At 54.2% G+C, this 23,705-nt stretch overlaps 1 protein-coding gene across 3 annotated transcripts in view; it reads left to right on the top strand.

Annotated features, from left to right (window-relative positions):
- The window catches only part of Acox3 (acyl-CoA oxidase 3, pristanoyl), a 54,198-nt gene extending 30,923 nt beyond the window's left edge, over positions 1–23,275 (top strand). For all 3 annotated transcript variants that reach the window (XM_087584420.1, XM_087584419.1, NM_053339.2), the window contains 7 exon segments: positions 14,200–14,322; positions 14,794–14,907; positions 16,595–16,710; positions 17,749–17,923; positions 18,492–18,559; positions 19,209–19,295; positions 21,471–23,275. In XM_087584420.1, the coding sequence (XP_087440546.1) occupies positions 14,200–14,322; positions 14,794–14,907; positions 16,595–16,710; positions 17,749–17,923; positions 18,492–18,559; positions 19,209–19,295; positions 21,471–21,590 (803 nt within the window). In that variant the 3' untranslated portion in view covers positions 21,591–23,275.
- The last annotated feature ends 430 nt before the right edge of the window (positions 23,276–23,705 follow it).

The following is a 23,705-nucleotide window of genomic DNA, read 5'->3' as shown; positions in this document are numbered from 1 at the left end:
GACTCACACTTCCTCCAGCCATACCCACTCAGACTCTCACTTCCTCCAGCTATACCCTCTCAGACTCTCACTTCCTCCAGCTGTACCCACTCAGGCTCTCACTTCCTCCAGCTGTACCCACTCAGACTCTCACTTCCTCCAGCCATACCCACTCAGACTCTCACTTCCTCCAGCTGTACCCTCTCAGACTCACACTTCCTCCAGCCGTACCCACTCAGACTCACTTCCTCCAGTTGTACCCACTCAGACTTTCACTTCCTCCAGCTGTACCCTCTCAGACTCACACTTCCTCCAGCCGTACCCACTCAGACTCAGTTCCTCCAGCCGTACCCACTCAGGCTCTCACTTCCTCCAGCCGTACCCACTCAGACTCACTTCCTCCAGCCGTACCCTCTCAGACTCACACTTCCTCCAGCTGTACCCACTCAGGCTCTCACTTCCTCCAGCTGTACCCACTCAGACTCTCACTTCCTCCAGCCATACCCACTCAGACTCTCACTTCCTCCAGCTGTACCCTCTCAGACTCACACTTCCTCCAGCCGTACCCACTCAGACTCACTTCCTCCAGCTGTACCCACTCAGACTCTCACTTCCTCCAGCCATACCCACTCAGACTCTCACTTCCTCCAGCCGTACCCACTCAGACTCTCACTTCCTCCAGCCGTACCCACTCAGACTCTTACTTCCTCCAGCCATACCCACTCAGACTCTCACTTCCTCCAGCCGTACCCACTCAGACTCTCACTTCCTCCAGCCGTACCCACTCAGACTCTTTACTTCCTCCAGCCATACCCTCTCAGACTCTCACTTCCTCCAGCCATACCCTCTCAGATTCACACTTCCTCCAGCCGTACGCACTCAGACTCTCACTTCCTCCAGCTGTACTCACTCAGACTCACTTCCTCCAGCCGTACTCACTCAGACTCACTTCCTCCAGCTGTACCCACTCAGACTCTCACTTCCTCCAGCCGTACCCACTCAGACTCTCACTTCCTCCAGCTGTACCCACTCAGGCTCTCACTTCCTCCAGCTGTACCCAAACAGACTCTCACTTCCTCCAGCCATACCCACTCAGACTCTCACTTCCTCCAGCCGTACCCACTCAGACTCACTTCCTCCAGCTGTACCCACTCAGACTCTCACTTCCTCCAGCCATACCCACTCAGACTCTCACTTCCTCCAGCCATACCCACTCAGACTCTCACTTCCTCCAGCTGTACCCACTCAGGCTCTCACTTCCTCCAGCTGTACTCACTCAGACTCACTTCCTCCAGCCGTACTCACTCAGACTCACTTCCTCCAGCCGTACCCACTCAGACTCACTTCCTCCAGCCGTACCCACTCAGACTCTCACTTCCTCCAGCCGTACCCACTCAGACTCTCACTTCCTCCAGCCATACCCACTCAGACTCTCACTTCCTCCAGCCGTACCCACTCAGACTCACACTTCATCCAGCCGTACCCACTCAGACTCACTTCCTCCAGCCGTACCCTCTCAGACTCACACTTCCTCCAGCTGTACCCACTCAGGCTCTCACTTCCTCCAGCTGTACCCACTCAGACTCTCACTTCCTCCAGCCATACCCACTCAGACTCTCACTTCCTCCAGCCGTACCCACTCAGACTCACTTCCTCCAGCTGTACCCACTCAGACTCTCACTTCCTCCAGCCATACCCACTCAGACTCTCACTTCCTCCAGCTGTACCCTCTCAGACTCACACTTCCTCCAGCCGTACCCACTCAGACTCACTTCCTCCAGCTGTACCCACTCAGACTCTCACTTTCTCCAGCCGTACCCACTCAGGCTCTCACTTCCTCCAGCTGTACCCACTCAGACTCTCACTTCCTCTCAGCCATACCCACTCAGACTCTCACTTCCTCCAGCTGTACCCACTCAGACTCTCACTTCCTCCAGCTGTACCCACTCAGACTCTCACTTCCTCTCAGCCATACCCACTCAGACTCTCACTTCCTCCAGCTGTACCCTCTCAGACTCTCACTTCCTTCAGCTGTACCCACTCAGACTCTCACTTTCTCCAGCCATACCCACTCAGGCTCTCACTTCCTCCAGCTGTACCCACTCAGATTCTCACTTCCTCTCAGCCATACCCACTCAGACTCTCACTTCCTCCAGCTGTACCCACTCAGACTCTCACTTCCTCCAGCTGTACCCTCTCAGACTCACACTTCCTCCAGCCATACCCACTCAGACTCTCACTTCCTCCAGCTGTACCCTCTCAGACTCTCACTTCCTCCAGCTGTACCCACTCAGGCTCTCACTTCCTCCAGCTGTACCCACTCAGACTCTCACTTCCTCCAGCCATACCCACTCAGACTCTCACTTCCTCCAGCTGTACCCTCTCAGACTCACACTTCCTCCAGCCGTACCCACTCAGACTCACTTCCTCCAGTTGTACCCACTCAGACTTTCACTTCCTCCAGCTGTACCCTCTCAGACTCACACTTCCTCCAGCCGTACCCACTCAGACTCAGTTCCTCCAGCCGTACCCACTCAGGCTCTCACTTCCTCCAGCCGTACCCACTCAGACTCACTTCCTCCAGCCGTACCCTCTCAGACTCACACTTCCTCCAGCTGTACCCACTCAGGCTCTCACTTCCTCCAGCTGTACCCACTCAGACTCTCACTTCCTCCAGCCATACCCACTCAGACTCTCACTTCCTCCAGCTGTACCCTCTCAGACTCACACTTCCTCCAGCCGTACCCACTCAGACTCACTTCCTCCAGCTGTACCCACTCAGACTCTCACTTTCTCCAGCCATACCCACTCAGGCTCTCACTTCCTCCAGCCGTACCCACTCAGACTCTCACTTTCTCCAGCCGTACCCACTCAGGCTCTCACTTCCTCCAGCTGTACCCACTCAGACTCTCACTTCCTCTCAGCCATACCCACTCAGACTCTCACTTCCTCCAGCTGTACCCACTCAGACTCTCACTTCCTCCAGCTGTACCCACTCAGACTCTCACTTCCTCTCAGCCATACCCACTCAGACTCTCACTTCCTCCAGCTGTACCCTCTCAGACTCTCACTTCCTTCAGCTGTACCCACTCAGACTCTCACTTTCTCCAGCCATACCCACTCAGGCTCTCACTTCCTCCAGCTGTACCCCCTCAGACTCTCACTTCCTCCAGCTGTACCCACTCAGACTCTCACTTCCTCTCAGCCATACCCACTCAGACTCTCACTTCCTCCAGCTGTACCCTCTCAGACTCTCACTTCCTTCAGCTGTACCCACTCAGACTCTCACTTTCTCCAGCCATACCCACTCAGACTCTCACTTCCTCCAGCTGTACCCACTCAGACTCTCACTTCCTCCAGCTGTACCCACTCAGACTCTCACTTCCTCTCAGCCATACCCACTCAGACTCTCACTTCCTCCAGCCATACCCACTCAGGCTCTCACTTCCTCCAGCTGTACCCACTCAGACTCTCACTTTCTCCAGCCGTACCCACTCAGGCTCTCACTTCCTCCAGCTGTACCCACTCAGACTCTCACTTCCTCTCAGCCATACCCACTCAGACTCTCACTTCCTCCAGCTGTACCCACTCAGACTCTCACTTCCTCCAGCTGTACCCACTCAGACTCTCACTTCCTCTCAGCCATACCCACTCAGACTCTCACTTCCTCCAGCTGTACCCTCTCAGACTCTCACTTCCTTCAGCTGTACCCACTCAGACTCTCACTTTCTCCAGCCATACCCACTCAGGCTCTCACTTCCTCCAGCTGTACCCACTCAGATTCTCACTTCCTCTCAGCCATACCCACTCAGACTCTCACTTCCTCCTGCTGTACCCACTCAGACTCTCACTTCCTCCAGCTGTACCCTCTCAGACTCACACTTCCTCCAGCCATACCCACTCAGACTCTCACTTCCTCCAGCTGTACCCTCTCAGACTCTCACTTCCTCCAGCTGTACCCACTCAGGCTCTCACTTCCTCCAGCTGTACCCACTCAGACTCTCACTTCCTCCAGCCATACCCACTCAGACTCTCACTTCCTCCAGCTGTACCCTCTCAGACTCACACTTCCTCCAGCCGTACCCACTCAGACTCACTTCCTCCAGTTGTACCCACTCAGACTTTCACTTCCTCCAGCTCTACCCTCTCAGACTCACACTTCCTCCAGCCGTACCCACTCAGACTCAGTTCCTCCAGCCGTACCCACTCAGGCTCTCACTTCCTCCAGCCGTACCCACTCAGACTCACTTCCTCCAGCCGTACCCTCTCAGACTCACACTTCCTCCAGCTGTACCCACTCAGGCTCTCACTTCCTCCAGCTGTACCCACTCAGACTCTCACTTCCTCCAGCCATACCCACTCAGACTCTCACTTCCTCCAGCTGTACCCTCTCAGACTCACACTTCCTCCAGCCGTACCCACTCAGACTCACTTCCTCCAGCTGTACCCACTCAGACTCTCACTTCCTCGAGCCATACCCACTCAGACTCTCACTTCCTCCATCCGTACCCACTCAGACTCTCACTTCCTCCAGCCGTACCCACTCAGACTCTTACTTCCTCCAGCCATACCCACTCAGACTCTCACTTCCTCCAGCCGTACCCACTCAGACTCTCACTTCCTCCAGCCGTACCCACTCAGACTCTTTACTTCCTCCAGCCATACCCTCTCAGACTCTCACTTCCTCCAGCCATACCCTCTCAGATTCACACTTCCTCCAGCCGTACGCACTCAGACTCTCACTTCCTCCAGCTGTACTCACTCAGACTCACTTCCTCCAGCCGTACCCACTCAGACTCACTTCCTCCAGCTGTACCCACTCAGACTCTCACTTCCTCCAGCCGTACCCACTCAGACTCTCACTTCCTCCAGCTGTACCCACTCAGGCTCTCACTTCCTCCAGCTGTACCCAAACAGACTCTCACTTCCTCCAGCCATACCCACTCAGACTCTCACTTCCTCCAGCCGTACCCACTCAGACTCACTTCCTCCAGCTGTACCCACTCAGACTCTCACTTCCTCCAGCCATACCCACTCAGACTCTCACTTCCTCCAGCCATACCCACTCAGACTCTCACTTCCTCCAGCTGTACCCACTCAGGCTCTCACTTCCTCCAGCTGTACTCACTCAGACTCACTTCCTCCAGCCGTACTCACTCAGACTCACTTCCTCCAGCCGTACCCACTCAGACTCACTTCCTCCAGCCGTACCCACTCAGACTCTCACTTCCTCCAGCCGTACCCACTCAGACTCTCACTTCCTCCAGCTGTACCCACTCAGGCTCTCACTTCCTCCAGCTGTACCCACTCAGACTCTCACTTCCTCCAGCTGTACCCTCTCAGACTCACACTTCCTCCAGCCGTACCCACTCAGACTCTCACTTCCTCCAGCTGTACCCTCTCAGACTCACACTTCCTCCAGCTGTACCCACTCAGACTCACACTTCCTCCAGCTGTACCCACTCAGGCTCTCACTTCCTCCAGCTGTACCCACTCAGACTCTCACTTCCTCCAGCTGTACCCACTCAGACTCACACTTCCTCCAGCTGTACCCACTCAGGCTCTCACTTCCTCCAGCTGTACCCACTCAGACTCACACTTCCTCCAGCTCTACCCACTCAGGCTCTCACTTCCTCCAGCTGTACCCACTCAGACTCTCACTTCCTCCAGCTGTACCCACTCAGACTCACACTTCCTCCAGCTGTACCCACTCAGGCTCTCACTTCCTCCAGCTGTACCCACTCAGACTCTCACTTCCTCCAGCTGTACCCACTCAGACTCACACTTCCTCCAGCCGTACCCACTCAGACTCTCACTTCCTCCAGCTGTACCCTCTCAGACTCACACTTCCTCCAGCTGTACCCACTCAGACTCACACTTCCTCCAGCTGTACCCACTCAGGCTCTCACTTCCTCCAGCTGTACCCACTCAGACTCTCACTTCCTCCAGCTGTACCCACTCAGACTCACTTCCTCCAGCCGTACCCACTCAGACTCACTTCCTCCAGCCGTACCCACTCAGACTCTCACTTCCTCCAGCCGTACCCACTCAGACTCTCACTTCCTCCAGCTGTACCCACTCAGGCTCTCACTTCCTCCAGCTGTACCCACTCAGACTCTCACTTCCTCCAGCTGTACCCTCTCAGACTCACACTTCCTCCAGCCGTACCCACTCAGACTCACTTCCTCCAATTGTACCCACTCAGACTCTCACTTCCTCCAGCTGTACCCTCTCAGACTCTCACTTCCTCCAGCTGTACTCACTCAGACTCACTTCCTCCAGCCGTACCCACTCAGACTCACTTCCTCCAGCTGTACCCTCTCAGACTCTCACTTCCTCCAGCTGTACCCTCTCAGACTCACACTTCCTCCAGCCGTACCCACTCAGACTCATTTCCTCCAGCTGTACCCACTCAGACTCTCACTTCCTCCAGCTGTACCCTCTCAGACTCACACTTCCTCCAGCTGTACCCACTCAGGCTCTCACTTCCTCCAGCTGTACCCACTCAGACTCTCACTTCCTCCAGCTGTACCCACTCAGACTCTCACTTCCTCCAGCCGTACGCACTCAGACTCTTACTTCCTCCAGCCGTACCCACTCAGAATCACTTCCTCCAGCCGTACCCTCTCAGACTCTTACTTCCTCCAGCTGTACCCTCTCAGACTCACACTTCCTCCAGCCGTACCCACTCAGACTCACTTCCTCCAGCCGTACCCTCTCAGACTCACACTTCCTCCAGCTGTACCCACTCAGGCTCTCACTTCCTCCAGCTGTACCCACTCAGACTCTCACTTCCTCCAGCCATACCCACTCAGACTCTCACTTCCTCCAGCCGTACCCACTCAGACTCACTTCCTCCAGCTGTACCCACTCAGACTCTCACTTCCTCCAGCCATACCCACTCAGACTCTCACTTCCTCCAGCTGTACCCTCTCAGACTCACACTTCCTCCAGCCGTACCCACTCAGACTCACTTCCTCCAGCTGTACCCACTCAGACTCTCACTTTCTCCAGCCGTACCCACTCAGGCTCTCACTTCCTCCAGCTGTACCCACTCAGACTCTCACTTCCTCTCAGCCATACCCACTCAGACTCTCACTTCCTCCAGCTGTACCCACTCAGACTCTCACTTCCTCCAGCTGTACCCACTCAGACTCTCACTTCCTCTCAGCCATACCCACTCAGACTCTCACTTCCTCCAGCTGTACCCTCTCAGACTCTCACTTCCTTCAGCTGTACCCACTCAGACTCTCACTTTCTCCAGCCATACCCACTCAGGCTCTCACTTCCTCCAGCTGTACCCACTCAGATTCTCACTTCCTCTCAGCCATACCCACTCAGACTCTCACTTCCTCCAGCTGTACCCACTCAGACTCTCACTTCCTCCAGCTGTACCCTCTCAGACTCACACTTCCTCCAGCCATACCCACTCAGACTCTCACTTCCTCCAGCTGTACCCTCTCAGACTCTCACTTCCTCCAGCTGTACCCACTCAGGCTCTCACTTCCTCCAGCTGTACCCACTCAGACTCTCACTTCCTCCAGCCATACCCACTCAGACTCTCACTTCCTCCAGCTGTACCCTCTCAGACTCACACTTCCTCCAGCCGTACCCACTCAGACTCACTTCCTCCAGTTGTACCCACTCAGACTTTCACTTCCTCCAGCTGTACCCTCTCAGACTCACACTTCCTCCAGCCGTACCCACTCAGACTCAGTTCCTCCAGCCGTACCCACTCAGGCTCTCACTTCCTCCAGCCGTACCCACTCAGACTCACTTCCTCCAGCCGTACCCTCTCAGACTCACACTTCCTCCAGCTGTACCCACTCAGGCTCTCACTTCCTCCAGCTGTACCCACTCAGACTCTCACTTCCTCCAGCCATACCCACTCAGACTCTCACTTCCTCCAGCTGTACCCTCTCAGACTCACACTTCCTCCAGCCGTACCCACTCAGACTCACTTCCTCCAGCTGTACCCACTCAGACTCTCACTTTCTCCAGCCATACCCACTCAGGCTCTCACTTCCTCCAGCCGTACCCACTCAGACTCTCACTTTCTCCAGCCGTACCCACTCAGGCTCTCACTTCCTCCAGCTGTACCCACTCAGACTCTCACTTCCTCTCAGCCATACCCACTCAGACTCTCACTTCCTCCAGCTGTACCCACTCAGACTCTCACTTCCTCCAGCTGTACCCACTCAGACTCTCACTTCCTCTCAGCCATACCCACTCAGACTCTCACTTCCTCCAGCTGTACCCTCTCAGACTCTCACTTCCTTCAGCTGTACCCACTCAGACTCTCACTTTCTCCAGCCATACCCACTCAGGCTCTCACTTCCTCCAGCTGTACCCACTCAGACTCTCACTTCCTCCAGCTGTACCCACTCAGACTCTCACTTCCTCTCAGCCATACCCACTCAGACTCTCACTTCCTCCAGCTGTACCCTCTCAGACTCTCACTTCCTTCAGCTGTACCCACTCAGACTCTCACTTTCTCCAGCCATACCCACTCAGACTCTCACTTCCTCCAGCTGTACCCACTCAGACTCTCACTTCCTCCAGCTGTACCCACTCAGACTCTCACTTCCTCTCAGCCATACCCACTCAGACTCTCACTTCCTCCAGCCATACCCACTCAGGCTCTCACTTCCTCCAGCTGTACCCACTCAGACTCTCACTTTCTCCAGCCGTACCCACTCAGGCTCTCACTTCCTCCAGCTGTACCCACTCAGACTCTCACTTCCTCTCAGCCATACCCACTCAGACTCTCACTTCCTCCAGCTGTACCCACTCAGACTCTCACTTCCTCCAGCTGTACCCACTCAGACTCTCACTTCCTCTCAGCCATACCCACTCAGACTCTCACTTCCTCCAGCTGTACCCTCTCAGACTCTCACTTCCTTCAGCTGTACCCACTCAGACTCTCACTTTCTCCAGCCATACCCACTCAGGCTCTCACTTCCTCCAGCTGTACCCACTCAGATTCTCACTTCCTCTCAGCCATACCCACTCAGACTCTCACTTCCTCCTGCTGTACCCACTCAGACTCTCACTTCCTCCAGCTGTACCCTCTCAGACTCACACTTCCTCCAGCCATACCCACTCAGACTCTCACTTCCTCCAGCTGTACCCTCTCAGACTCTCACTTCCTCCAGCTGTACCCACTCAGGCTCTCACTTCCTCCAGCTGTACCCACTCAGACTCTCACTTCCTCCAGCCATACCCACTCAGACTCTCACTTCCTCCAGCTGTACCCTCTCAGACTCACACTTCCTCCAGCCGTACCCACTCAGACTCACTTCCTCCAGTTGTACCCACTCAGACTTTCACTTCCTCCAGCTGTACCCTCTCAGACTCACACTTCCTCCAGCCGTACCCACTCAGACTCAGTTCCTCCAGCCGTACCCACTCAGGCTCTCACTTCCTCCAGCCGTACCCACTCAGACTCACTTCCTCCAGCCGTACCCTCTCAGACTCACACTTCCTCCAGCTGTACCCACTCAGGCTCTCACTTCCTCCAGCTGTACCCACTCAGACTCTCACTTCCTCCAGCCATACCCACTCAGACTCTCACTTCCTCCAGCTGTACCCTCTCAGACTCACACTTCCTCCAGCCGTACCCACTCAGACTCACTTCCTCCAGCTGTACCCACTCAGACTCTCACTTCCTCCAGCCATACCCACTCAGACTCTCACTTCCTCCATCCGTACCCACTCAGACTCTCACTTCCTCCAGCCGTACCCACTCAGACTCTTACTTCCTCCAGCCATACCCACTCAGACTCTCACTTCCTCCAGCCGTACCCACTCAGACTCTCACTTCCTCCAGCCGTACCCACTCAGACTCTTTACTTCCTCCAGCCATACCCTCTCAGACTCTCACTTCCTCCAGCCATACCCTCTCAGATTCACACTTCCTCCAGCCGTACGCACTCAGACTCTCACTTCCTCCAGCTGTACTCACTCAGACTCACTTCCTCCAGCCGTACCCACTCAGACTCACTTCCTCCAGCTGTACCCACTCAGACTCTCACTTCCTCCAGCCGTACCCACTCAGACTCTCACTTCCTCCAGCTGTACCCACTCAGGCTCTCACTTCCTCCAGCTGTACCCAAACAGACTCTCACTTCCTCCAGCCATACCCACTCAGACTCTCACTTCCTCCAGCCGTACCCACTCAGACTCACTTCCTCCAGCTGTACCCACTCAGACTCTCACTTCCTCCAGCCATACCCACTCAGACTCTCACTTCCTCCAGCCATACCCACTCAGACTCTCACTTCCTCCAGCTGTACCCACTCAGGCTCTCACTTCCTCCAGCTGTACTCACTCAGACTCACTTCCTCCAGCCGTACTCACTCAGACTCACTTCCTCCAGCCGTACCCACTCAGACTCACTTCCTCCAGCCGTACCCACTCAGACTCTCACTTCCTCCAGCCGTACCCACTCAGACTCTCACTTCCTCCAGCTGTACCCACTCAGGCTCTCACTTCCTCCAGCTGTACCCACTCAGACTCTCACTTCCTCCAGCTGTACCCTCTCAGACTCACACTTCCTCCAGCCGTACCCACTCAGACTCTCACTTCCTCCAGCTGTACCCTCTCAGACTCACACTTCCTCCAGCTGTACCCACTCAGACTCACACTTCCTCCAGCTGTACCCACTCAGGCTCTCACTTCCTCCAGCTGTACCCACTCAGACTCTCACTTCCTCCAGCTGTACCCACTCAGACTCACACTTCCTCCAGCTGTACCCACTCAGGCTCTCACTTCCTCCAGCTGTACCCACTCAGACTCACACTTCCTCCAGCTGTACCCACTCAGGCTCTCACTTCCTCCAGCTGTACCCACTCAGACTCTCACTTCCTCCAGCTGTACCCACTCAGACTCACACTTCCTCCAGCTGTACCCACTCAGGCTCTCACTTCCTCCAGCTGTACCCACTCAGACTCTCACTTCCTCCAGCTGTACCCACTCAGACTCTCACTTCCTCCAGCCGTACGCACTCAGACTCTTACTTCCTCCAGCCGTACCCACTCAGAATCACTTCCTCCAGCCGTACCCTCTCAGACTCTCACTTCCTCCAGCTGTACCCTCTCAGACTCACACTTCCTCCAGCCGTACCCACTCAGACTCACTTCCTCCAGCCGTACCCTCTCAGACTCACACTTCCTCCAGCTGTACCCACTCAGGCTCTCACTTCCTCCAGCTGTACCCACTCAGACTCTAACTTCCTCCAGCCATACCCACTCAGACTCTCACTTCCTCCAGCCGTACCCACTCAGACTCACTTCCTCCAGCTGTACCCACTCAGACTCTCACTTCCTCCAGCCATACCCACTTAGACTCTCACTTCCTCCAGCTGTACCCTCTCAGACTCACACTTCCTCCAGCCGTACCCACTCAGACTCACTTCCTCCAGCTGTACCCACTCAGACTCTCACTTTCTCCAGCCGTACCCACTCAGGCTCTCACTTCCTCCAGCTGTACCCACTCAGACTCTCACTTCCTCTCAGCCATACCCACTCAGACTCTCACTTCCTCCAGCTGTACCCACTCAGACTCTCACTTCCTCCAGCTGTACCCACTCAGACTCTCACTTCCTCTCAGACATACCCACTCAGACTCTCACTTCCTCCAGCTGTACCCTCTCAGACTCTCACTTCCTTCAGCTGTACCCACTCAGACTCTCACTTTCTCCAGCCATACCCACTCAGGCTCTCACTTCCTCCAGCTGTACCCACTCAGATTCTCATTTCCTCTCAGCCATACCCACTCAGACTCTCACTTCCTCCAGCTGTACCCACTCAGACTCTCACTTCCTCCAGCTGTACCCTCTCAGACTCACACTTCCTCCAGCCATACCCACTCAGACTCTCACTTCCTCCAGCTGTACCCTCTCAGACTCTCACTTCCTCCAGCTGTACCCACTCAGGCTCTCACTTCCTCCAGCTGTACCCACTCAGACTCTCACTTCCTCCAGCCATACCCACTCAGACTCTCACTTCCTCCAGCTGTACCCTCTCAGACTCACACTTCCTCCAGCCGTACCCACTCAGACTCACTTCCTCCAGTTGTACCCACTCAGACTTTCACTTCCTCCAGCTGTACCCTCTCAGACTCACACTTCCTCCAGCCGTACCCACTCAGACTCAGTTCCTCCAGCCGTACCCACTCAGGCTCTCACTTCCTCCAGCCGTACCCACTCAGACTCACTTCCTCCAGTCGTACCCTCTCAGACTCACACTTCCTCCAGCTGTACCCACTCAGGCTCTCACTTCCTCCAGCTGTACCCACTCAGACTCTCACTTCCTCCAGCCATACCCACTCAGACTCTCACTTCCTCCAGCTGTACCCTCTCAGACTCACACTTCCTCCAGCCGTACCCACTCAGACTCACTTCCTCCAGCTGTACCCACTCAGACTCTCACTTTCTCCAGCCATACCCACTCAGGCTCTCACTTCCTCCAGCCGTACCCACTCAGACTCTCACTTCCTCTCAGCCATACCCACTCAGACTCTCACTTCCTCCAGCTGTACCCACTCAGACTCTCACTTCCTCCAGCCATACCCACTCAGAATACCCACTCAGGCAGTCCTAAGTCTTCATGTCAGAGAACTGAAATGCTTACAGTCTGACCAGTCACAGGGCAAGTTCACCAACCCGTCCTAGCAGCCAGATCGCAGCAGTTTCCGATGCCTCATGCTTCCTGGTCAAAATTTGGAATAATGAGGAAGTATAAAATGCGTGTGGTCCTAGCATGCAGCTGAGTGGAATTAGCAAGTTATTTCAATGTGACATTTGGCAGATGACTTTGTAGGAAACTAGCGGTAGTTTTAATGTAGTGCTAAAACTCTGATAAGAGCATTGCATCCCACAGGTACCTAGTAGGTGACTTTGAGTACATGGTCAGGTCAGCACCTCGTGTTGTCTCCATTGTAACTGGGCAGGTTACCCTCACTATATGCTCGGCTTTCTTATTAGAGTAGGGTAGAATTATATGCATAGCATATAGGTTCTTCCAAGGAGTCACTATAGCATATAGTGCCATATAGTATACTCATAAACTAATAATAATCTACTGCTCAAGAGGGCCACTGCTGCTGCAGACAGCACAGAACTACGGACCCCTTAGTGGCCAAAGAGATGATTCAGGTTCCTGTGGAGCAGTGGGTGCTCCTATGATAGCCTAGATTTGATGCTCCCAGTAACCTGGCCCAGCCCCTCCCCTACATGCTGTCTCCTACTGGCACTAGCGCGCGTTGGCCGTATCTGAGTTATTTGTTCGTGTGATTTGTCCTTTCTGCAGTGTTCTTGGTAGAGCTTTTATTTGTTGTTAAAACTCATAGAAACACACAAACAGTGTAGCTTTGTCCTGGCTTTAAATAGAATAAGGAAGTTACATCTTGAAGTACTGTAGACACAAACATGCCTGACCCACAGCTTACAGTTTAGCCAGTAAGGATGCAGAGACAGTCACAGCAATATAAGGAACCACATCCAGGTTAAACGTTGGCTCTCCAGCTCCACCTCAGATCGATCCCCGCTCTTTATCTAGTGGGTTAGCTAGGGCGCGAAGGGGCTGGACTGGCGCCTCTCCCTGCTGGCTCCTCCTTTCTCCTCAAAGAGAATGTTTTCTGGACAGCTCACCTCAGGCAGGCTGTGGGCAAAGCACATCTGGTGAAGTGCTGTTCACGTAGCAGAAGAGTGGTGTCAACATGAGAGCCAGCTCAGAGTTAGAAATTGCCTTTTAAAGGCTTCATTTAGCTGTAGGAGAGTAGCCTCATGTCCTGTCTCTGGAGTGGTCTCCACACTTGGCAGGCTCTGTGTGTGTGTGTGTGTGTGTGTGTGTGTGTGTGTGTGTGTGTGTGTGTGCGCGCGCGCGCATGTGAGAGAGAGACAGAGACAGAGACAGAGACACACAGAGAGAAACAGAGAGAGAGCGAGACAGAGAGACAGACAGACAGACTGCTGTTAATACCAACAGGCAGGAAGGTGACAATCCTCACTGCCACCAACTCTGTGCTGAATGTCCATGTGTCATCCCACAGCCTTCCTGGAGGCACCTTTTCTTCCCTAAGGATGGTGCAGAGGCACAGCGAGCAAATGTGGGCCAAGGGAGCAGGGAGGCAAGAGAGCACTTCCTGCCCCTGCTGGGTGGGGCTATGGGAGGGACACCTCTCAGAGCATCTTGAGTGACACTGTGATGGTTTTTACAGTGAACCGGTTTGGCGAACTCAGAAATGACAACGATCCAAACTGTACCTATGAAGGCGACAACAATGTCCTGCTGCAGCAGACCAGCAACTACCTGCTCAGCCTCCTGGAGCATCCTCTCCAAGGTGGGCACCTCTGTGGGGTGGAGGGGGCTGAGCGCAACAGGGTGCAGGATGCTCTCAGGCTCGGGGGGGGGGGGTTCCAAGCTTGCGGTCAGATGTGTCCTCAAGCCAGTCATGGCCGTGTAGTCCCCTAATCTAAGTAGCCCGGGAACCAAGGTGAGAGCATCTCAAGTTAGAAGGCTACTAAGGAAGACACTGTCTTGCCGGGCAGTGGTGGCACTTGGCACTTGGCAGAGACAGGAAAACCTGTCTTGAAGGTCCCACTGCAAAAAAAAAAAAAAAAAGTGTCTCAAAAAATAAAAAGTGTGGGTCATCTGCAGGATAAATAAAGGCCATCATCTGGTGGCAGGGCAGCTTCCTAGATACAGGCTAGCTAAGTAGGGATACCTTGCCAGAGGTGGGTGAGCCAGCAGGCCAGGCTCGTGGGTGGGGGCTTTCTGCCTTTCTCCAGAGTCACAGACGTGTGTATCCTAGACGGAGCTCACTTCACAAGCCCTCTCAAGACAGTGAACTTCCTGGAAGCCTACCCTGGAATCTTGGGCCAGAAGTTCATGGCCTCCAGCAAGGCTGACTGGTTGGACTCAGAAGGTACAGACTCTCCCCTCTACTGCCCCGTGCCTTTCCACAGGGTGGGGGACTGAAGCACATGGGCTGGGGTGACAGTTCACAGGGACTGGTGCTTTTCTGACTTGCAGTACTTCCTTGGCTTCGTTGCCATTCATAATTCTTGGGAAGGTCTGTGGGACACCCACCCCTCCCGTTGCCCATGATTTGATTCTCTGGGAGGAGCCCCGTGAGCCACATGACCTAAGAATGAGGCATCACCCCAGCCTCAGCTGTGGCCTCCAGCAGTTGATGAGGGTTTTGACATGACAAGGATGACATTTAAGGTTCATGGATGAGTATCAGACAGCCCTGGATCCTGTCCTGGGCTGTCCGGGTTCTGAGAGTACGAGACACCATCGTTTCACAGTGTAGAAAAGACATCCAACATCAAGTTGTTTCTGCTTCTCCCTGATCCCGGGGGCTCCAGGCACCTTCCGTTTATGACTGTAACACTCCACCCCCTGCCTCTGTTGTCTCAGGATATCCTCTTTGTCGTTGAATAAGGACCCTTGTCATAGGAGTTAAGGCCTGCCCCATCCCAGGGTGATCTCACTTTGTTAGCTACAACTTCTTCCCACCTGCATAGGCCCTCTTAAAAAGACCAGCCATAAATTCCAGGGCTCTGAACCTGGGAGATATCTGGGGACCACACATGTCTATCTGTATCACACCTGGAAGGACCCTGAGAAGCATATACCACCCCATCCCCATCCCTGCCTCACCTGTTCCTTGGAACACTTACGGCTGAAGTCACAGTAACCTGCCTTCCCACTGCAGCTCTCCTTCATGCATGGTTGCGTGGTCACATCCTGTGTGACCATGCATAAGCCACTAGACCTCTCTGAGCCTGTGAGGTGGATTTGCCTGTCTAATAATGGGCTTCTTAGTTGAGCCATGAGGATATCACAGCCTGATGGTCTGTAGCATCATTTTTTCTGGTAATAGGCTATGTGATACCAGAGGCCCAAAACAGTTGTGACCAGACCCCTATTTTCTCCCCAGGAGCTCTGAGCCTAGCAGAGGTCCCCTTGCTCCTTGTCCCTAAAACCTGCAAGTCCTTTGGACCTAGACCCTTTTCCCCTGGATGTGGAATGTGGAGAGCATGGACTCCATGTATCTGGTTAGAACCTAACTCCCATCCAAGGCTGTGTGTCCATGCTCATCAGTGTCCCACGTCCTGAGCAGTGTGGGAAGTCTGCTCAGATATGGCAAGGTGCCAGCAACCCACCCTGATCCTCCCCTCTCTGTAACTGGCTGTCTGCTGCCAGTGAGAGCAGCATGCCAGACTGAGGCCTTGGCAGGGTGTCAACCTACAGCCCCCAGGCTGACCAGTGAGGCTGAGGATGGGAATACAGGTGCCTGTCCTTTCAGCCCCCGAAAGAGTAGCCACTGTGTCTTAGCTGGTTCTGAGTGGCTCTCTGTGGTCTGCCTTCTCAAAGCTGTGATGACGGTGTGGAAATGTTGTCAATCACACGCCCCACCAACTCCACCTGGTAAAGGGCCTTAGGCAGCTACCCTCTGTGGCTGGGTTTCCCTGTCTGTAAAACCACCCCCTCCTCTGCCGTCCTTGTGGAGACCCATAAGGTATACATGGCCAGAAGTGCTGTCTGCCCAGGGTTACATACGTGGCAAAAGGTGCTCTCAGCTGTTTCCTGTGTCCCCTCCAAAGCCCCCCTGGCAGCCTACCGTTGGCTTGTTTGCTACCTGCTCCGAGAGAGTCATCAGAGATACTGTCAAGAGAAAAAGTCCAGAGGCAGTGACTTTGAAGCAAGGAACAACAGCCAGGTAGGTCTGTTTCACAGTTTACTTCTGTCCTGTTTGGAAAAGTCAGCTCCTCGGCAGGCCCTACCCTTGCACCCTAGAATGTCAGTACCAGCCTTGGTGCTTGTGGGAGAGATGAAGGGTGTTGTAAATACACCTGACTGTGCCAAGTGGTGGCTGCTGGAAATTAGACCAGCAGCAGCTGGTATGGGGTGTTGGCTGCAAGACTATGGACCCACAGTAAGGGCTTTCAATGGGGCAGCACCTCCCACGGCCCACCCCTCCCCCCTTCTCACCCTTCTATTCAGTCCTTCTCAGCCACCATCTTTAGTGTACCCTGGTAGGAATGGGCTGTAGTGTTTCCTACTCTCTGCCCTCCTGGCTTGGTGTCTTCTGCTCTCAGAAGCAGCATGTGCTTGGGCTCGCAGTCAAACAGCACATACGTGGATCTGAAATCCTCCATGGGTTTAAAAGTTCTGTTGAGGCAGTGCATTGGGGACAGGGAAAGATGTGCTGGCAGTCACCACAGCCAGTTTGGGTATCAGAGAAGGCCACCGAAAGGTCTTTGGTGGCTAGCCTCCCTAGGGAGGTGAGCTGTCTGTGGCTAGAGGGATCTTGCAGGGCCTGTGGCTACTCGACAGCCTCACACACGGTATAAGAACGGGGGATTTGCATTTCAGAAACCCTTAAGAACAGTGAAGCATTAGCCCTGTCCAATAGAACCTGTACTCCGTCATTCCCAGCTACAGAAGAGGACAGGCCCTGTGCACTGGAACCACTCACCGTACTGTAGTGATGGGCTGGGCATGGGGCCAATGGAAAGTGAGTGGAGTGTGTAAATGCTATAGCCTCCCTTCACAGGGCTTAGCTTCACTTGGAGATCCTTTCGATAGGCGCCATCCTGTGTCCCCATGACGCTTAGCCTCACGATACTGACCTAGAATTAGCATCCCAACGTGGACCTCAGTCTCTGCTTCCCCGAAGTCCCTCCTCGTCGGAGACCTAGTCATAGAGTTGTTTGACTGGCTGCCTCCAGCACACCAGGCCTCTGTCCCGTTGCAGGTGTATGGCTGCCGGCCCCTGGCCCTGGCCTTCATGGAGCTCACTGTGATGCAGCGCTTCCACGAGCATACACACAGCTCTAGCGTGCCTCCATCTCTGCGGACTGTGCTTGGACGGCTCAGCATGCTCTACGGCCTGTGGTGCCTGAGCCAACACACGGCCCTGCTCTACCGAGGTGAGGCTGCTACCCGGACCGCTGTCTGAGAAGGTAGTGGCCTGATGCCTCTCTCTTTGGTGAGAAGTCATCCTAAAAGTAGTTCCTGCCATCAGCACATTCCCAGCCTCAAGACCTCTGTTGAGATTCTACAGGAAGGCCGCTGTGAGCTTGGTCCTTTATTTTCCCCCCTGGTAGCTTCAGAGGCCCACATACCCCACACACCATAGCCCCATGACCCTTCTCGGCCCCCAGCTCCCCTCACTTCCACCTGGAGTACATCTGGGCACCAGTGTGGTCTGATGCTGCCTACCTGTCCATTGTTCCCCCTGTGGTTGGATCCCACTCAACCCCAAGCCTTTAGGCCTTGCCTCCCTCATGGCTCCTTAGCCAGGCCTTATAAATGCCCAGGGGGAAAGGAAAATGTCTAGAGCCAGCATGTTTCTTCCCAGACATCACAGTAGGCTGGTCCGTGCTGTGATACCCTGACATCTCTGTCCAAAAGGCTTAATGGGGCTCAGTGGAAAAGCCATTTCTGACATATCGAGGCCACAGGGCTGAGGAGTGTGTGACGAGGCTGTGCTTGCAGGTGGCTACATCTCTGGGGAGCAAACAGGAAAAGCGATGGAGGATGCCATCCTGATGCTGTGTGTGCAGGTGAGCCGTGTCACCTTTGCTGGGAACCCTCTCTCTGTCCATACTGTGCAGCCTCTACTGTCACCCCAAGGCTATCCACCCAAGCCCCACCATCACCCAATTGTTAATAAACTTCAGTGCGCCTGGCAGGAGTTATCCGAAGGGGAAGAACACTGTATGCATTTCAAGAAAGTCCTTGGGCATCCCCACAGCAGATTGATCTGTGGGGCTTAATAATAGTCCGTGTGAGGAAGCAGGGGTCACGGAACCACCGCCTCAGCTGCAAGTGTGATAGCTTTTGCAGGAGCTCAGGAGCACTTTCTGCCCCTGTGGCTTCAGGACTTCCTTTCCGGCCTCAGAAAAGCAGTCGGCCATAGGCTGGGGCTGGGCCTCGGGGGACAGGCTAACAGCCCGCACTCATCACCTCTGTCAGCCTCCCAGCTTTGCAGCAACAGCACATGCTGGCTGTCCCGAGTCAATGGCGACATGGCAGAAGAATGCAAACACACACCCAGGGAATCCATAACCCAGACCGGGGAGGCCTCAGAGCACTCCGTGCCTGCTCAGGTTTCCACTGCACTGGAACAGCCAACCACAGGTCTCTGTTACTCCACGGTTGCCCTGGAGACTGTAGGGCGTTGCCAAGTGGACGGACTTTGTTTCCCAACAGCTGAAAGACGATGCGGTGGCCTTGGTGGACGCGATTGCCCCTTCTGACTTTGTCCTGGGCTCCCCAATTGGCAGAGCTGATGGCGAGGTAAGGGGGAATGCCTCCTGCGGCCACTGAGGCGCGGCTGGAGTCTCTGTGGGCCCTGAGGTAGTGAGCAGTCTCGGGCGCCTTCCTGGAAATGGTCACCCTTGGGGAGCTTTCTGGGGACAGTATCGAAGCTCTTTGCCACTCCAGCTCTGTGTCTCAGGTACCATTCCTGACCAGCCTTTACCCCATGAAACAGGGAAGTTGCATCGTTGTCCTGAGTGACATACCGTTCCTCTGCAGGGACTGAGGCCCAGCTTCCTCATCCCTCCATGCCTGCTCTCCACATGGGTCCTGCAGCTCATTCACAGACATGATGTCAAAGCCGTAACCTTGACATAACAGCTACCATTTACCCACCCTGGCCCTGGTCTTTCTGGTCAGACATGACCCCATCTGCTTGGTCTATTTTTAAAACCTTTGCACCTTCAAGTTCTCCTCTGCCCTGCCCTCCAATCCCAGTTGACTACCCTTTGACTATCCCAACTGTGGGGCCATTGCCCCTCTGTGTCTTCCTGTACAGCCCTACAGCTCTTGTTTAGCTTCCTGGTGTCCACTTGCTACTGAATTCTAGAATGGTTTGTTCAGAAGTAGTTAGTGGACTTGGGCCTCTCTGTCACCAACAGCCAGGCACCCAAGATGCAACTAGCATCTTCTACCGCTGCTGCACCTCCCTGCCCTGTGTGACAGCCCACCACAAGGTGACGTCCATGTAGGGAGACATTCACAACCTGGTGTTCCACAGTGCCCTGCTACCTGTGAGGCTATACCACATTATTCTGTCAATATGACATTGTAAGGTGTTCCAGCCATGTGCTTGAGGTCTGATGGTTGAGGGCTAGGTTTAATCTTACCCACTCCAGGGTCATGGTGGCCTCAGACAGCACTTGGGGCTCAGTGCTTCACAAGCCTGTGAGGGTCCTGTCTAGGGGGTCTGAACCCCAAGATTGGCACACTCAGACTGCATGTGCATTGGGATGGGCACCCAGGGAGCAGACATGAGTCCGAGAGTTCCCAGATGCATCAGGAGCATGTACAAGCAGGGCCGATACCACACCGTTTTTATGATTAGAGCCTAAGGTGCAGCGAAGCCTGCCATGTGGTCCATGCACAGCAGAGCCAGCTGTGGACAGAGACCTGGGTCCTGTGTTAGAACTGATGGAGAACTTTGAGTATGAAGAGAACACTGAGGAATAGAGCTTGCCTCATTTGGGTGCCCCCAAGCAGATCAGCCTCTCAGGCATTTGCAAGCAGGACCTTCATTGTGGGACTACTACATCCATGCCTGGACGCACAGGGACTTCTGTTTCTGGGTGCTGCAGCTCAGTCCATGGCAGTGAGGTACTGCCTGTCAGGGGGACTGCACACACCCCTCAGCCTAAGGAAGAGGTGCTCTTCCCAGGCAGACATGGCTTCAGGAATGCAAACTCAGCCGGGGGTCTGAGATAGCGCTGATGGCAGTGCTATCAGCTCTGTGGAACGTGGCCAGGTTCACGCCACGTGGGCGAGAGCAGTCTGGGTCTGCTGTGCAGGAGGGCATGGGGCCATCTGAGCCGTTTGCTCTGCTGTGGCTCTGCCCTAGCTGACTCTGCCCAAGGTTTCCACATCTGTAGCAGGTGTAGGATCTGGCCAGGTAAGATCTGGGCCTGCCTCTTGGATAGCATCTATTCTGCCTGTCTTCCACTGAGGAATTGAGACCAAGAATAGCTAAGACTCCAGTGGGGCCATCGGGGACCCAAGCCCCCACCCCCACCCAGCCTCCTGCTCTTCAGCCACACCTGGCTTGTGCATCCTGAGCTGTAGGATAGCTGGGACAGGGCTCAGAGAAGACAGAACAGGGTCTGGCAAATGTGGAAGGTGAGGGCAGAAGTGGGGGAAGGGTGCAAATGTAGGAGAGGCTGCCACAGGCAGTGAGTTCCCAGGGAGGGAATAGCCCAGAAGAGATGGTTCCCACCAGAAGTGCTTTTATGGTACTTCATAATCAAATTTGCTTAATTACTTCCTACTGGAGAAATAAAAGACTTACATAAATTAAACGCACATCATCACGACATTTCCTAAAAAGTGACAGTGGAGAATTTCCTGTCCTCAAGACAAGAGGACGCCACACTGGCCGCTTGTCCTCCGAGGACTCTGCTGGTCCTTGCCCTTCACCTCTACCTGGTGTGTCTCCTGCAGCTCTATAAAAACCTGTGGGCAGCTGTCCTGCAGCAGAGCGGTGTGCTGGAGCGTGCGGCCTGGTGGCCTGAGTTCACTGCCAACAAATCTGTGGCCAACAGGCTGAAGTCCCAGCTGTAGACACAGTTGGAGGGGTGTCTGAGCAGGAGCAGCCGATCCAGAGGCCTGGACCCAGACAATCAGACACCCACGCTGGAAGACACACTAAATCCTCTCCTTGACTCTCGTCAGCCTGCCGTACCCATCCCCAATGGGGTATTTGCAAGGAGTTTGCACAGTGTGTCTCCCCGAGGGCCTTGGAATTTAACAAAGGATTTTGTAATGCTATCTCGGGGGCCCAGATAGGAATGTAAAGTTCTGCTCAGGTAAACTTTGGGATCCGTGGAAGATTTTCAAGATGCTCTCTTCTCTCTGCTGCTATCTGCTTCTTTAACCCTGCTGTGGGGTAACCATACGTCTGTTTACCTGCCACTTGCCACTCTGTACCATGGACTGTCAGAATGTAATTTGAAGATTTTTTATATGAAAAAAAATGTTTTATTAAGTCCTTCGGTGGCACCAGAAGTTTCCACTGAGGAAAGTGCTCCCACAAAAGACATGCACCAGTTTGCTCACCACAGACACCCCCATTGTGTCAGTAACTGCTTAGCTGTGGCTTTAGTCCTTTTGTTCCTAAAACAGGAGGAATGCCCAGTGCCATCTGTTCCCGTCAAGTGTATCTCAGCAAATTCACACACAGCACGACCCTGCCACACTGGCCGTAGCCAGATCTTGTGATCCTGAAAGGCACGTGATGCCATCCCTTCCTGCCGTAGGGAGGAGCCCATACTGTTAGCATTTCTGACAAACTGTTCCGAGCCCCAGGTGCTTGCAGAGCCTGAGAGCCTCTCTCTTCGACATCTGCTCTCGGTCAGCCACTACACCCTCCCCTGGGTCGGCCCCTTCCCAGAGTCCCACCCCAGCTGAATGGGGGCCTGCCATCTTGAGTCTCTGTGGAACCTGAGGGTCATGTGTTCACAGATGATGCCCTCCACCGGAATCTATGGCTTTTCCCAACAGTGACCACTAGGTCCTCCCAGCTCTTGGGCTCCTTGCCCTCCAATCCTGCCAGGCAACAATCACCTCAGCCACCTGTTCGCCTCACCATACTTTTGTGTGGGAGCTTGGTTATCGTCCTGTCTGATTGGAGGCTGACTAGCATGTCACAGAAGTGCCCATGGTTAGAAGAGTGCTGCATTAAGATAAGTCACATGATTCCCAGGGTCAGGCAGTCTGACTGCAGAGCGCCCCCTGGTGGCCGAGGTGCCAACAGATAACAAATTATTGAAAATGGCTCATTAGCTAGCTATAGCTTCTGAGGGGAAGGAGAGTCAGTTTTCTCTCAGGAGTAGCCACTGGCAGGTTGATCGGGCTCCATTGCATGCCCACACACCCAAGAGCATATGTGCGGCACAGAGTGGACTTGATGGCTTTTGTTGTTGTTTTGTTATGTGTGCACATCTATGTTTTCATATCTACCGGTTGGGTATGCCTTTGTCCCTGGGTAGGGACTGGCTCTCTGGACAAGTAGATGTCCTGTTAGCCTGCAGACATCACATGACTCCCAAGAACGAATCGTGTATCCTGGTCCCTGCTCCTGTGCATGCACATTCCCCTCCTCTGTCCCGAGGCAGAGGCAAGTGGTGTGTGAGGCCTATGGGCAGAGGCCACATTGTGAAGACAAACTTGTAAAGGTCCCATAAAAATGAAACATTTGTAAACAGTGGGAAAGACTTGAATAATTGCAATAAAGTGTTAAAATTGAAGCCCTGCTTTCTCCTCTTCTGTCTCTGCCTGTAAAGCCAGCGCCCATTCCTGGGGTACTGTTGGGCAATGGCAGAATTCAAAGAAAAACATGTTTCTGGCAACCTCACACGTCTGGGAGTAACTGCTACTTTTTTCTCATTTACTTGAGTCACAAGACACAGAGCCTGCTCACTCTCCTTTGTTTTTGGAACTGTCAGGTTCCCTCCACCCAGTAGTTGGAGCAGTGGGAGTGACCTGTTCTGTGTGGTCCTCCCTCCACTCCCAAGGGTCTCCATCACCTGGTTCTGCACCACACTAGCTGCTATCATGTTAGCATGTATCCTTTTGGAATGCTTTTCCTCTTATGTGTATGGTGTGTGTGTGTGTGTGTGTGTGTGTGTGTGTGTGTGTGTTGTATGTGGGGTGTGTGTATGGTGTGTACATGCATGT

Source organism: Rattus norvegicus, chromosome 14 (assembly GCF_021556685.1).
Source record: "Rattus norvegicus strain SHRSP/BbbUtx chromosome 14, alternate assembly SHRSP_T2T, whole genome shotgun sequence".
NCBI classification, from domain to species: Eukaryota; Metazoa; Chordata; class Mammalia; order Rodentia; family Muridae; genus Rattus; species Rattus norvegicus.
Note: the sequence above shows the minus strand (reverse complement) of the source record. Positions and strands in the feature narration are given on the sequence as shown.